At 34.2% G+C, this 15,222-nt stretch overlaps 1 protein-coding gene across 4 annotated transcripts in view; it reads right to left on the reverse strand.

Moving 5' to 3' along the window:
• The window catches only part of POLK (DNA polymerase kappa), a 34,300-nt gene that overhangs the window by 15,184 nt on the left and 3,894 nt on the right, over positions 1-15,222 (reverse strand). For 3 of the 4 annotated variants that reach the window (XM_036403649.2, XM_036403648.2, XM_036403647.2), the window contains exons 2-6: positions 10,730-10,908; positions 8,192-8,311; positions 2,432-2,584; positions 1,915-2,046; positions 102-255 (exon numbers count right to left, since the gene is read on the reverse strand). In XM_036403649.2, the coding sequence (XP_036259542.1) occupies positions 102-255; positions 1,915-2,046; positions 2,432-2,584; positions 8,192-8,311; positions 10,730-10,867 (697 nt within the window). In that variant the 5' untranslated portion in view covers positions 10,868-10,908. Of the gene's footprint in view, positions 1-101; positions 256-1,914; positions 2,047-2,431; positions 2,585-8,191; positions 8,312-10,729; positions 10,909-14,239; positions 14,259-15,222 lie in introns of those variants that run through there. The other variant, XM_036403651.2, reaches the window with a different exon arrangement.

Below are 15,222 nucleotides of genomic sequence, written 5' to 3' on the forward strand. Positions count from 1 at the left end.
TAACTATAATTTTATGCTTTCATGGTTCTGCCTAAGATCTCTAAAAGAAACACTCTGTCTCAGTGTCAGGTGACCTCATGAAAAGTGAGTAATTTGCTTACCTATTCCTGTAGTGCTTTCCGTATTAAAAAAGAACCTTCTTCTATCTTCAGGCCAGTTCAGCCTTTCCTCCAAGTGCTCTGTTATGTTCAGGTAGGCTTCATCTAGGCCCATAGGCATAAAATTGGGATCATATTCAGCCAGTATTTCTCTAACCTTGATAAACACATAGTAAAAGTTTAAAGCCATGTTGCTGTAAGAGCAGATCTTGACACAAAATCAGGACATGAACAAATGTATTCTGAAACTTCCAGATGATCAATAACTACTAAAGATACTGACAATACAAATTATCTCTTGATATTGTAAAATTACAGCAATGCTTCTCCAAGTAGTGAGATATTAATAGTAAGAGAGAACTAAACAGATTTTGAGCAGTGTATTTAACAGCAAAGGGCACTAAGTGTATAAGGACTGTACAGCCACTAGGTTCACTGACACTACAGTAACCATCTGAATAAAACTCTGAGGACCTGGAAACTCAGCAACGTGGATAAACTGATCCAGTTTTCTGTGCTCAGTGTGTCAGATATCACATATACAAAGGTTAAAGAAACCCACCAGCAACACTAATTGAACTGAAGTTACACAAAATATTTCAGAGCAGTGGCTAATGCCACAGGCAGAACATGTTAGGAAAACCTTAGTTATAAGTCCATTTTTCTAGAAGGAAACATAATGTAATAAACAGTCAAAATAAAAGCTCTACCTTCTCTCCTCCCCCTTTTTTTTTAAACCTGGAGGAAAATCTGACTGTGTTATGATTTTTTCTATGTTTTTGCTATCAGTTTGAGTCAAGTTCTTAGGTATTACAACATTCGTCCACATGCACTTCATCCTTCTGAAACTGAATGAAGATAGGATTCTCTATGAACTTTGAAAGACAAAATGAAATAAATTTAAATATTTTCAATCAAAAACCCAAGAGAAAAACATAACTAAAAATCCAGACCAAGCCAAATCTCTAATACTTTAATACTTTACCCTATCAAACAACAAATGAAATACACATTGTGAAATAAACATCATGAAATCCAAAATCCTTAAGTTCAAAACTATTCTGAAATATGGCATATTTATATATGCCTTTTTTTTTTCTCTTTTTTTTCAGAAGTGAAAAAAATAAACTAATATCTTACTTTATGTTTGTATATTTTTTGCTTCATAAAAATAAAGAAGGCCTGACACAATTTTTTTAAAGTCAGGAGACTTTTGTCATGCACTAATTTGATTAAAAATGTACAAAAGACCTCTTATCCTTTTTTTAAACAGGCTTTTATCTATCATAACTATTTCCTCTGGCACTAAGTAAAACTACTTCCATTAAAGGAAAACATTATTTCTTTTCTCCATATTTCTTTTGCTCTATGTAGTCCCTTATTTAAAAAAAAAAATCAATCTGCATTTATAAGTCACTAATGCTCTTTGTTTTTCTCTCCAGTAATTAGTATTCAAAAGTATGATTACACATTACATGAAATTATCATTTCCATGACTCCTATGTACTTGCAACTTCCCAGTAACTAGATTATGTTCCATGATTTTAACTTTTAAGAATAATACAACAAGAGATTTTCAAAACTTCTATCAGCAATGCTACTAACTTCAGTAGAATTGATAGATTGGGTAAGTGCAACGTTTTTTCATCTCCTTGTCCAAGAGCACCAATATTTTGTTAGACTTATGTTTAAAGCTACATTACTGAAGAATTTAATATTTTAATTATCACTTTTCATACTATCTAGAACTGATGTTATTGACACAGTCTAAAAACAATTACACTCACTTTTGGTTAGAGACCACTTTCAGACTTACCTCTTTACTCACTTTGCCATATTTTTCAAAGTTTAGTGGTACTATAGTTAGATGGGGACATAGCCTTTTAGCAATAAATCCAGGCATGGCTGCACGCACCCCGAATCTCCGAGCATGGTAATTTGAGGTGGACTTAAGAGAGATTAAGTAAGTTTAGTGTTCAGTAATCAAACTTTTCTTTAAGTTTAGAATTAAATAGTTCTAAATAAAAATAAAAGTTCTAATCACATATCTCCATACAGAAAAGACTGAAAAAGCCAAGAGTTTATATACATTTTCACTCCCCCTCCTCCTGCCTTTCAATCTGCTTACATACTTTAAATTTTAATTAGTACACTTTTTACTGAAAAATCCAGCTTACATGGTCAAGTCTAAGAATTGCTGTTTCCTTTATTATTTTTGGGTTTTCCACACTTCACATAAAACAGTGTAATTTTATTTCTGCTATTGTTTTATGGTTTATTAGGCTTAAGATTCATGCAATTGATTTCTGTATTTGTTTAACATTCAGCCTTACCAACATACTCATTGATCCCACTGCTATAGGTTTTTCCTTCAGCTCTGGATTGTCTCTCATTTCCACAGCTGCATAGAAGGCGTCCATGTCAATGTGTACAATTGTACTGCTAAGGTTACGGTTCTGTTCCAGTTCTATCACAAGTTTGTCCACCTGAACAGAATAAATCAGTAATTGAAATACTTCTAACCTGGCAGAAGTGCAAGAGTATAGATGATCTTAAAACTCAGATGAATCTTGCATATAGTTAGAGAAAAAACCTCAACAAATCCAATCCCTACCAAATCAGTACCAACTAAAAAAACCCAATTAAGCTTTGGAGGAAACTTGCTCTCAGAGAGAATGCTGCTGCAGCAATTGGTCCAAAAAAAAGACCCCAAAACCCAGTGGAAAAAACCACAGCTGTTGTGGTTTAGCCCCAGCTCGCAACTGAGCTCCGGCAGCCACTCAATCCCTCATGGTGGAAAAGTCTGAAGAATAAAAATGAAAAAAAACAGGGGTTGAAATAAAGACAATTTATCACAGAAGGCAAAAGCTGTGCATGCAAGCAAACCAAAATAAGGAATTAATTCACTGCTTTCCATGGACAGGCAGGTGTTCAGCCATTTCCAGGAAAAACAGCTTAATCGTATGTAGGAGTTACTCGAGCAGATAAATGCCATAGCTGCAAAAGTCCATCCTTCATTCATCTACACCCCACTTTGTGGGCTGAGCCTGATGCTATATGGTCTGGAATATCCCTGTGGTCAGTTGGGGTCAGCTGTCCTTGCTGTGCCCCCTCACAGCCCCTGTGCACCCCCAGCCTCCTCATTGGTGGGGTGGTGAGTGGAGCAGAAAAGGCCTTGGCTCTGTGCAAGTGTTGCTCGGCAATAGCTAAGCATTTCTTCATTATCAATCAACACTGCTTTCAGCAGAAAACCAAAACACTGTCCCATGCCAGCTGCTGTGAAGAAAATTAACTCTATCCCAGACAAAATCAGCAGAAAACCCCACCCACCAAACAAGAAAACTCCACATAACATGACAAAAAAAAAAGACGTATTTGATTCAAATAAACTTTGTAAGACCCTTGAGTATGAAGCTTTACTGAAAGCATTTAGTTTTAGAAATGCAAGTTATTAAAAAAAAAAGAAAACATGCTACTATAGAATTTCCAACATTCCTGAATAAAGCTATCACACTTCAAAAAATTGGCCTAGAATGGTGAAGAGAAGACAAGCAGCTCACAGGATCATCCATTTTGTCTTGCCAGAAATAAGGTCTCAAACACCCATGGTCAATTACTACAAAGTAAGCTACTGTCAATCCCTCAATAAAAGTCCTCAACTTTTGTCACAGGAACCATATAAGGCTCGATTGCTAAGAAAAGTGCAAGTTATTTACAGAATAGCCTATACACAAGTGTGTTTCATTCCAAATGTTAAAGATGTATGCCTATGTGAGCAGTATGGCTTCATCAGCTCCTTGGTGTTATGACACAGATTGCTCAACAAAGTACTTTGATTGTGCTTAAATTGCTTGTGTTTTTACCAAAAGTCATGCAGATCATTTACTTGTTCCAGAAATACTGTTGACCTATGAATGAGGTATGAACCATGCTGTCACGAAAAATTGCTAAATATTTGACATGGGATTTTTATGATGATCATGGTGGCAGCAGCATCACACATCATTCTAGAAGTAAGAGAAAATACAGGAAAAAAGCCAAGAGAATGTGCTATCAAAATAAGATTACCTAACCATACTGTTGACTAGGCAACCTCAATCTACACAACAAAAGGCTGCTACTGCTAGGAAGAAGTCCTGATAGGCTTCACAACAAGGTAACACAGCAAGAAATGGAATTAGCAAAAAGGAACCAAAGTTTCACTTTGCTTGTAGGCACAAGGCCACACACACTCTCCTGACATCAGGGTACCAGCACAGAAATGTCTCTGGACTGACTATAATTTATTTATGGCCCTGGAGAGGAATGTTTACATGCAATTTGCAAGGTTCTTCTCTCTTTTACTTCCCTCAACAGAACTGCTTAATAAAAAACCATAAAAACCTTATCCATGAGAACCATCTTTGAGCTCAAAACACTTGAACCAAGGCAAGTGAGCTTGGAATGTTCTATTTAAATTGCTGATTAATGATTTACAAAGTCTTTTCTTTGTTTTTTTCCAAGTTGCTATGAGGGATGAAATGCTAGACCAGAGCCTTAAACTAGGCTACTCAATACAGAAGAGCACAGTATGTTCTCTGAGGCTGAGAAAACTAGTTCAGACAAATTAAAAGCACAAGGGGGAAGACATTCAAAGGAAAAAAAACAACCAACCAAACAAAAGTGGAGTATTTACATTATTTCCACTATATTACTAATTCAAAAAGATTCATGTCACACTTAATTCATCAAAACCATCCTTATTTTAAATTCTGCTTTACAGATAATTTTCAGGTTGCTCTCAAATTCAAATTGTTTAATTAATACTATCAAGTGCTGCTCTCGTAGCATAACTGCTGCATTTCAATTTATCACATTTATAACAAACTTCTGTTTTGCTTTTTCTCCATAAATAGATTGCTAACATCATACTTACTGGTTAGCTAACATATACATCTAAAGAATGAAGCAAAATCACATTAAACTAATAAGAAATACAAAAAGATTACTCTTCAGTGAAAGAAACGGATACAAGTAATATGCCAAAACCAAACACAACCAGATCTACTCAGAGAATTCTTGGCACATAAAAAATCTCTCCTTAAAATTTGTGGAGTAATTCCTTACATGCAAGCCAGGCTGACAAGTTTTTAAAAGCTGCTTTCAATAAACCTTTGTAAAGTAGAGATCATTTTAATATATATTTCCAAGCTGGATTAAAAAAAAACTAAACCACCAAACAGCCAAAAACTACAAATTATAATTAGAAGTTTAATTTTCCTTATAACTACTTTTACACAATTTGAAGAGTAACTTCTTTTTTTTCTTATCCCACAGTAGAATATGTAAGTTTTCAAAGCAAGACAGAAAAAGTCAATAAAAGCAAGACAATGGTAACTATTTACAGAATAAACATCCAGGATAAACCAAACATGGGTGAATAAAACCAGCAAACATCAGTACAGCTGTTTCCAAATCTGGTAGCAGCTGCACACTTTTTAATTTATTACAAATTACTGCTGAACCTCAAGGAGTTCCACACACTCTAATGGCAAAACCAACAGATTGTGTTGCAGAATCTACATTTTATTTGTATTACTGTTGCCACCATGTAAGCAGGATTTTGTCCAAAAGTCCAGTACATGGAGACATTTTTGTTTGGCTTTACCTTACAGGACTTAAATCAACTGCAGCTTAGGAAATCATACCTGAGCCTCTAACCATCCTACAAACAAGACTTCATTTGAAGATGAGAACATGCAGTATTCATAGAGATAGATATACAGATACCTTTCTAATTCCAGAATACTTCCCACTTAAAATTTTAGCAGAATGTAGTACTAAAAAGAAGTGCTAAGAAACTCAATAGATAAGAACAATAGAGAAGATAATAAAAAGAACTGACTATATCCATAACTGAATGGAGATGATTAAACAATACACAACAATTATTAAGAAAACCAAACAAGACAAAGATTTGCAAAGCAACAGGTGGAGGCCTAGGGAGATGTGGCTGGCAGGTAAGAAACAGAAAAAGGGCAAGATATTTAGAATATCAAATAGAGAGAGAGAAGACTGGCTTCAAGTCCACAAATTTCAAAGAGGACTCTGGGACAATTTCAATGAGGACTCTGGGACTGTTTTGTAAAGAGGACTGATGGTGATCTGTGGATGTGGGACAAGAAAGAAAAATTCAGGATATGACAAATTAAAAGAAAGTAGAGGAGAGAGCAAAATGGTCAGAATTTGTGCTGGGAGAATGAGGGCAACAACAATCATATACCAGAGTTTATGTGCATACAAAGAATAGAACAAAAATCCAATGTTTCAAGATGTTTCTACAGCAGCAAAGATCTCAAATTAGCCAGCAAAAAAGTGTGCCTATTATACTCCTCTAATGCCTTTTCTCATGCAGTATGACAGCTGACTTTGCAATTTATCTATTGGAAATAAAGATGTCTGCTATTTCACCAAACAGCATAAAGATTTCAAGCATGGAATTTGAAAGTCAGGTCCCACTAAAATACATACAAGAGAATTTATCTTCTTAGGTTTCTTTTTTCCTCTATAGAAACCAGTTTTCATAAGAAACATTGAAAGAGCATAAAATTATATTTTATAATATCAAGGAATCAATTTCTGAAAAGGACAACATGAAGGTAGACAAAGCAATTGAAATTTTTTGGTTTCCACAAAGTGCACTACATATTCTCTCATTACATAACTATATAATAACAACATTTTTTATAAAATTTGTGTTATTCAAGTACTCTATTCTATAAGAAATACTATTCTCTGTAAAATAAATAGTTCTCCGGTGAAGGTAGGATGGAAACAGAAGCATTTTTTTCTGTAATTATATTACTTAAAAGCTACCTTAGTTAACTCAAAAAACCCTGGACAAGCAGAGTCATAATTAATCCATGTTAAAGATTTACTAAAAACAATTGTGACATATAGGCTTACAACAAACTTTTCAGAGGTACTCAGAATGGTGACCTTTTCTTGGAACAAATTTGAAACACTGGCATCTAAAGTATGGAAGTGATTTGCAAGCCTGAATTGAACAAAAACGGTTATACACCAAAAAGACCTCAACTTCTAATCCTCAAAATGGCACTGAAAATTAAAGGATGTATTTAATCTTCATGTGTTTCAGCTCTTCATCTACAAACAAAAAAAATATCAGTCTACTTTGCTGGAATATTGCAAGAATTAAGAATTCACAGTATGTGGTGTACAACATAAAAAACTCCATTAGAAAATCAGTAATTCTGCATTCAAAACTGGATTTAGACTAGAGTTCAACAAATAAAGCTTGGGGCCACCCATCAAACACTAAGGACAAACACAGTAAATATTGAATAATTTTCCCCTCAGTGAACACAATCTGCTATATGCAGTGAATAAAACAGGTATCCCGTCAAGGAAAACTAGCAAGCAATCATTTAAAGACTGAATCACAGCACAAAAGAAAATGGAAAGGAATTCAGCTCCTACAAACAATTTTAATTCTGTTGTGCCTAGTAATGTTTAGTGTGCAACCTTTCTTTTAACATTACATACACTGTAATACTTTGGAGACTACTATCTACCATAGGCATTTGAAAAGAAAAATAGCCTCTTCATCTGTCTAGTTCAGGACACTTGCATTTCTTCTGACTGCTTGTCATGATGATTTTCATTAATTGGCTTAAAAAAGGCATGTTATTGACAACTCTGATCTTTCTCATTCCATCGCAGGCCACTGAACACAAATATATGTAAATTCTAAACGCAATAGTGATATGATACTTATCAACAAAGTATTTAACAAACCTTTACATAAATCATAATGACAAAACTTCAAACTCATCAGACTTGGAAACATAGGAATTAATTTGTTTCATTTTTCTCATTTAGAGAACATTTCAAAGTAATTTTACAAACTATTCTTCTAGCAAGTTTATATTAAGATGACACCAGCAAAATATTACGCACTTTTCCTTGTAGGTCTAACATCAAATAGTAGTTTAACATTGTGCCTATTGGCAGAATTTAATGCAATAAATCAGAACACACCAAAATGTTTATGATTCAACATTGACCCCAGTAAGTCTTTAGAAGATTACTACCTGCATCTGTGCTTTCAAGAGCTGTTGTGCTGTAATTTTCTCTTTTAGCTGCATCATTTTTTCAATTCGTTGGTTAACTTGTTGATCTTTCTTAAGTTCATTTTCATAAAATTTAGAACCCTGAAAGAAAAAAATCACAAAAACACTATGTTTTTCTTTTTGTCTTTACCTTGTATTTAAGCAACCATATTTGATCTTTAAATAAAGAAAACATAGAACACAGAGATGGTTTCTAATGCCTGCTTTGGATTTTCATATAAAAATACACAAAAAAGACCACTGGTTCTTTACATGTCTTCAAATGACACACATATATTTCTCCTGCTCAAAGGAGTTTAAGGAGTTATTAAGAGTACTTTGTATGTTTATTTAGTCTAACACCTGACAATAAAAATTTTGAAAGAATAGATAAAAAACAAACTATTCTTTGCAACATCTCCAAGGTATGGAGTACAAAACTCTAATAAAAATTTATTTTAGCATTTTTTCAGACTTCTACATAGCTTAATAAATATGGAAATATATAATGACATTCTATAAGTCAAATTCGCTTTTAATGTTGAGTATTTTGTTGGCCATTCAATCATGAAGGACACTGCAGAATCAGAAGCTCTTTGGAAGAGGATGATGAAAACCAAATGAGTATAAAAAAGTCCTGTTGCTCTCATATATGTAATTGTTCCTTCAAAAAAAGGCATGAATACAAGGAGATGTAATAAAAAGAAAATAATCATGTACAGAATGTGTAATGTGACTTTCCCTCCTGACTCAGAACAAAGAAAGGAGGGCATATAATGAAGTAGAAAAGATAAAAATTCAACATTAGGAAATAAAATATTTTTCTTGCAATATATCTTAGCTTACAAGTGAAATAATACTTGCAAGAAAAGGCTTATTTTGAACTTCTTGGTAAAATCTGCAAAAATCAACACATCTTTAGGTCAAAGTGTCTAACCACCAAACTGTCACCGATACCAAGGATTCAGCCATAGTCAAGCCAGATTCAAGCATTTATATAAAAAGCAAAAACATCCACTTTCATAATAACTATAAAAAAAGATGATGGCAGAGCTGTAATATATCACGTTTCATTATAAGAAATATCTAATTAAAAAAAAAACTAAGGTGTGTTTTCTTTAAAGGTCAGATATGCCCTTTTATCTTTTCTCACCTATGCCATCAAATATGACTTGCTGAGACTCACTGAAAGAAATGAGTACTAAAATGTAGGTGTGGAAAGCAACACAGTTCTTGAGATCATAAGTTTTAGGGTTTTTTTCCATTTATTGCAGTATTTCACAGTTGAAATGTCATAAACCTTGCAGTACAGCTGCGGGTAGTGTCTGTAGGTGTAATTTTAAAGATTATAGAAAAGCTTAAGGAAAACAATCAATGTTTCTTTTTGGATTTTTTGATGTGTATCTGGCAATTATAAACTCTTGCACTTTTTTGATAGAAATATATTCAAGTAGTTAGATGCCTATATGTCAGCTTTGAAAGCCTATTTTACAGTTCATTCTATTTCATACCAGGAAATGAAACAGTAATTGCTATAACAAAATATTTTATGTAAACATCATTATCTGGGATATGTCTGACAAAGCACTGCTTTCAAGAGTGAACACAATATATAGAAGAAACAACTTATCAATAACAAGTTTGATAGCCTATAAAGTATCATCAATGTGAAACTGCAAGCAAAAAAAAGGAAAAAGTTTGGTCACCTTCCTGTAACTGATGAACTGTTTGCAGCATGTTTTCTCTCTCTCTCCTCCTTTCTCCCTCTGCCCCACCACTGCAGATCACTACAGAGCAAGATTAGTCAACATGGAATGCATGAGGAAAACATCAAAGCACATAATCTTGGGCCGTGATGACACCAAATAAAATACACACTTGTGCAAGGAAAAGTAAGAAAACCCCTGACTTTCTCAGATAAAGTGTTATCCCTATATTGTTCTATTGGAACTCTCCAATAACAACTAGGATGACAAATATTTCAATGGTTTGAAGAGTTGTGAGGGCCTCTGTGGATCTTTAGTATAAAGCTGTACACTACTGGCGACTTCTCTTGAGTACTGAGAACAGTCACAAAGACAGGCAGTAAAAACTTGATTATAGAAAAACTCGATTACATCAAATTCATCAGTTACAGGAAGGTGACCAAAAGAAGTAAATCTGTTTGGCTGATTAATGATGGAGTGGACAAAAGGAATGGAAAGGGGAAGAAAAAGAGGAACCCGCAGCCTTCACCATTACCTCTGGAAAATGCTGTAGTATTTACATACTGCTTTGGACAAAAAAGGAGCACTTAAGCATATAGTCAGTTGTCATCCTCCTTGTCCTTGTGGATGAATACAACAGTACTCTAAAGTACACTAAACTATGGCCCTTCTCCTTCCTCCCCACATATAAATTTCTTCCAAGAAGATACTATCCATATAGACACGTAAGGGATACAACCTGGGGAAGGGAGGAGGAGGGTTTTCAAATACTGGATCACAAAAAAAGCACTAGGAAAAAAGTAATCAAACCAACCTTCGTAGCTTCCATGATGATTTTATTGATTTTCTCCTTATCCAAACCCTGCATTCCAGCTTTGTTATCATTAAGGCCCATTCTAAGTAGAAGTCCATCATTGCGAGAGCTGTCAGAAACGGTTTTCATGTTGTCCATTGTATTTCTTGAAAACAAGTACCTGTTTTACGACTTAATATCTGAAAAAAAGTAATAAAATATTTATGTTTCAACTGAACAATAATTAGATTTTGTCATTAGTTTTATTTATCATAAATATGAAGACTTATATTCCTACAAAGTAGCTGACCTGCCACACACACCACATCAAACTACCTATAACTCCATCAGTGTTTGGATACAGTAAGACTCTTCTGATAAAATTAAAACCATTTTCCATTAAAACCTCCCTTACAGAAATAACTGAGCACAGACCAGCCTCAGGTAAAGGCTAGTACCTTTATAGGAAGTGTATTATATACTTTTATACGAATGGACATTCACTATACCTTACATATGAACATGACATTTGTACCTGTGCATTACCCTGTCAGATGAAACATTACCACCTTAAACACAAAATACTGCCTCCTATTACATTAAAAGAAAAAAAACTGCAATATCTTTAAATTGAACAAAACCACCACTCATTTGGTCATCATCCCTGCTTAAGTCAACCTGTAGAATCCTTTCCAGTAATTTCTAGCTCAAATTCAGAACCTTGTTTGTGTCAAAACACATATTTTAAAAACAGATGGCTTCAATTAAAGGTTTTGAATAAAACCCTAATTCAGGATAAAATTTGTGCACTTTTTTTTTTGCCATTAATGTGTTGTGTCATGGTATCCAACTAGTGGAACTTACCAAGCCCTTATTACTCAACTACAGTCATCTGTAATTTCTTATACATGCAGATACTTCTGGTACATGAACTTCTGACCTCTTCCCTTGTTCTTTATGAAAGTAAATTGTTGAATCCTCAATAGGCTCCTATTATATGGTAAGCTGTTTAGTTATTAAACGGATCTCAAAAAAATAAAGAAAGCAAATTTCATCTTCTGTACCATGAAGCAGTGGTCTTATTTTAGTCAGATTCAAACAGGCAGACTCACAGAATAGTTTGAGTTGGAAGGAACCTTTTAGAAGTCACTAAGTCCAACCAAGGGACATCCTCAACTACATCAGGTTGTTTAGAGCCCTGTCCAACTTGCCATCAGATGTTTCCAGCAATGGGGCATCCACCACTTCTCTGGGCAACCTGTCCCAGTGTCTCACCACTCTCACTGTGAAAACACTCACTGTAAAAATCTCACTGTAAAATCCGATCTATACCAATCCTCCTCAATAAAACAATTACCCCTTGTAATACTGCAAGAGGCCCTGCCAAAAAGTCCAAGTGTCATAATGCCATAAATTATTTAACATGTATTCATTACTGAAAAAGCATACAGAAACCATTTCTTCCTGCCCCAAGTCACTGACTCATAAGCCACTCCAGTTTTACTGTCATGCAGAATGGACATTCAAACGTCAACTTTACACTGATCCCTGTGACAGGAACCCTTGCTATTTGGAGAAACCCATATTTACAAAAAATGTTCTGTCAAAAATATCTGAATTTCAATCATATGCTATTAATTCACATTACTGTTTATGGTGTCTGCTGAAAAATGCAAGATCAGTTACATAATGCTGTGTTTATATACAGTGTGTTGTATTACAAAGAACTTAAGTTGATGTAGGGATCAGGACACTTCTCTTAATCCTTTAGTAGGAGTTGAGCTTCTGGGAATAGGAGTGGCTTCACAGCTCTTATGTATATTTATCAAACAAAAGACTACAATGCTGAACATTTTCACAGATTTTTTTCACCTGCGATAGGACAATCTCTTACAGTTAACATACACATTTATCAGAACAGGTTTGCTAGACTTCAATGAAAGCAAAAAGCACTGCATCCCAAACAACATTCCAAATTTCATCTCATGCTTATAAGCACCCCTGTATAAACGATCTCCCAGTAATTCCACTGTTACTGGCAATCTCTGGTAAGTAATGAGCAACATTTCCAAGGAATACTTTCATCAAAGTAAATATCCCTCCACCATTCTCCCTGCTTCTTTTATCATCATTGCCTTCAAGAAACAGGAATGAACACAAGATTGCTTCCATTTCTCAAAATGTTTTTAGCTGTTCCTTATTCCTGAAAGTGTCTTTCTCCCTAACATGTACAAATCTTTCCCCTTCCTCATTCAGAGCACTCTTAAAGGCTCAGTTTTTAGTAGAGGCTTTAAAAACTAATTTATGTTAGTCAAAAGAAAGTCTTCTCTATCACATTGTTACATATCTAACAATAAAAAAAATTTACCATGACAATCACAGTGATGGAAAAAATAATTGTCATTATAAAATCTCAAAAATGGTGATCACCTGGTGTATTTTATCTTTTGAGCTTATTGTGTGGAACAAAATATATTGCTAGACTCAGATGAGAAAAGGTATAAATATCAAATAATATCTTAGCAGAAATTAAGAAGAAAATATGTATCTGAGGACATGACATTTGTCCACCAGAGCTTACAGATGTACAGAAAGGAAAACATGAATAACAGGTGATACAATTTCCAGCTGCTTAATATGAAGAGAACCTGAACATTATCTTGGTTTCAAATTAACATGTCTGAAAAAAAAAATCCATAAAATATTTAACATACTGAAATTAATCACAATGGCTACAATAAGACAACCGATACAGAACTGTCAGATAAAACCAGTGCTCATTTGCCACAGGTGAAAATGAAAAATTTAAATGTAACAGAGAAGCAGCAGAGTTTTAAACTGCAAAATATGAACAATATGTCAATGTAGAAATGTAGTAACTGTGTCAATTAAGATAGAGAAAACACTGAACTCCTGGTGACAATTTTTTTGCTAAAAAAATTTGAAAGTGGGTAAGGGACTAGAATCTAATGAAACAGTCTACACAGAGTGACATACTTTTGGCATGCTGTTACCTCAAGAAGCTGTTGCAAGACAAAGCTGCTTCCTCTAATACAAAAGATGACATCTCACTCACTATCATACTGAGCAAGTGGTGTGTGAAACTAGAGGAATCTGTGAAGGCAGTCTTTAGCAATATACTCCCCAATTATTCCTGTGGCTGGGGAATTAGGGGAAGCAGGAAAATCATATGTAAGGGGAAGGAGATAACTTTCCAATTGCTAGGGAAGGATTTCTAAATGTAAATACTTTGGCAGTGAGTGTCAACGGTTAATGTAAAGCAAACCAACAAACAAGCAAAAACATTGAGAAGAACTACAAAATACCATTACTGTGTAGAAAGTTTCATGAGTAAGCTGGCATGCCTACAAGTGGGAAAAGACCACTAATTCAACTGTAATCAAGCTCGTCTAGAATCAGGCACAGAAACTAAACTAAACTATTAAGACAGGGTTATATAGTATTTGAAAGTGTCAAGAGATTGAAATAGCAATAAAATTAGAGAAACAATTTAATTTCAAGTGCCTTTACCTTCATTCAAAGATAGCATTTTTTTAGCAGTTTATTGAACCAACCTAAAGGAAATTACTTATATTTGATCCTGTGAAACTCTTCCAGCTTGTCTTCCTTAAAAATGCTCCAATTCCAGCAACATAAACTCTGTATACAGTATGAAAAGTTAAATGCCTTTAAATTACAGTTTCCATGTAATAAAATAATGCAAAATATACATTTATAATATTTTTATATTTGTATATAAGACTATTCAGTTCAATAGGTGTAGTGCTATTATGTACATTATTAACATTTTCAAAATATGTTAACAATTCATCTTTTGTTGACCATGTTAACAACATGGGAAGAACTATTAAGGCTGGAAAATGACACCAGTATGGAAAAGCTTAAAAAAAGTAATTTATTTGCATACTGAGTTATTGTTCAATGCATGTAAGTTGTGTACCTGTTCTTTCAAATAAAATCAATTCTGATATCTTTGCTATCGCATATTCTCATGACAATGTGAGCTGCAAAGAAGTTACTAAGAGACACAATTGTCAACTGAGCCCAGAGCTCAAAAACTCAACAAAGGAATCAAAACATATAGCACAGACAAAAAGGACTGTCTTTTGCACCCTAATTATCCTAAGTAAGTCTCCATGGTATGCAAAAAGAATTGAATAAATGTTGCAAATAGCAACACAAATATTAGAGACTCTTTCCCAAATTATCTTTTAATTATTATCCTCAGGATGCCTAAAACAAACATCTAAATTAAATATTTTTCTTAATTTCTGTAAAACTTATAAAAACTGCCAATAACATTGCATCAAAATCTGATACATCATTTACTGTAGCAAGAGCCCAATAAACTTCCTATTTTCTCTCAATTAATATATTTCAGAGATTCCTTATTTAAAGGCACGTTCAAGAAAGCATATCGGACTGTCTTTCTAACTATCTGCTCGACCCCTAATAGCCACAGGGGGTTTGATTTTTACTAGAGGCTTGGCTTC

Source organism: Molothrus ater, chromosome Z (assembly GCF_012460135.2).
Source record: "Molothrus ater isolate BHLD 08-10-18 breed brown headed cowbird chromosome Z, BPBGC_Mater_1.1, whole genome shotgun sequence".
Lineage (NCBI taxonomy): Eukaryota > Metazoa > Chordata > Aves > Passeriformes > Icteridae > Molothrus > Molothrus ater.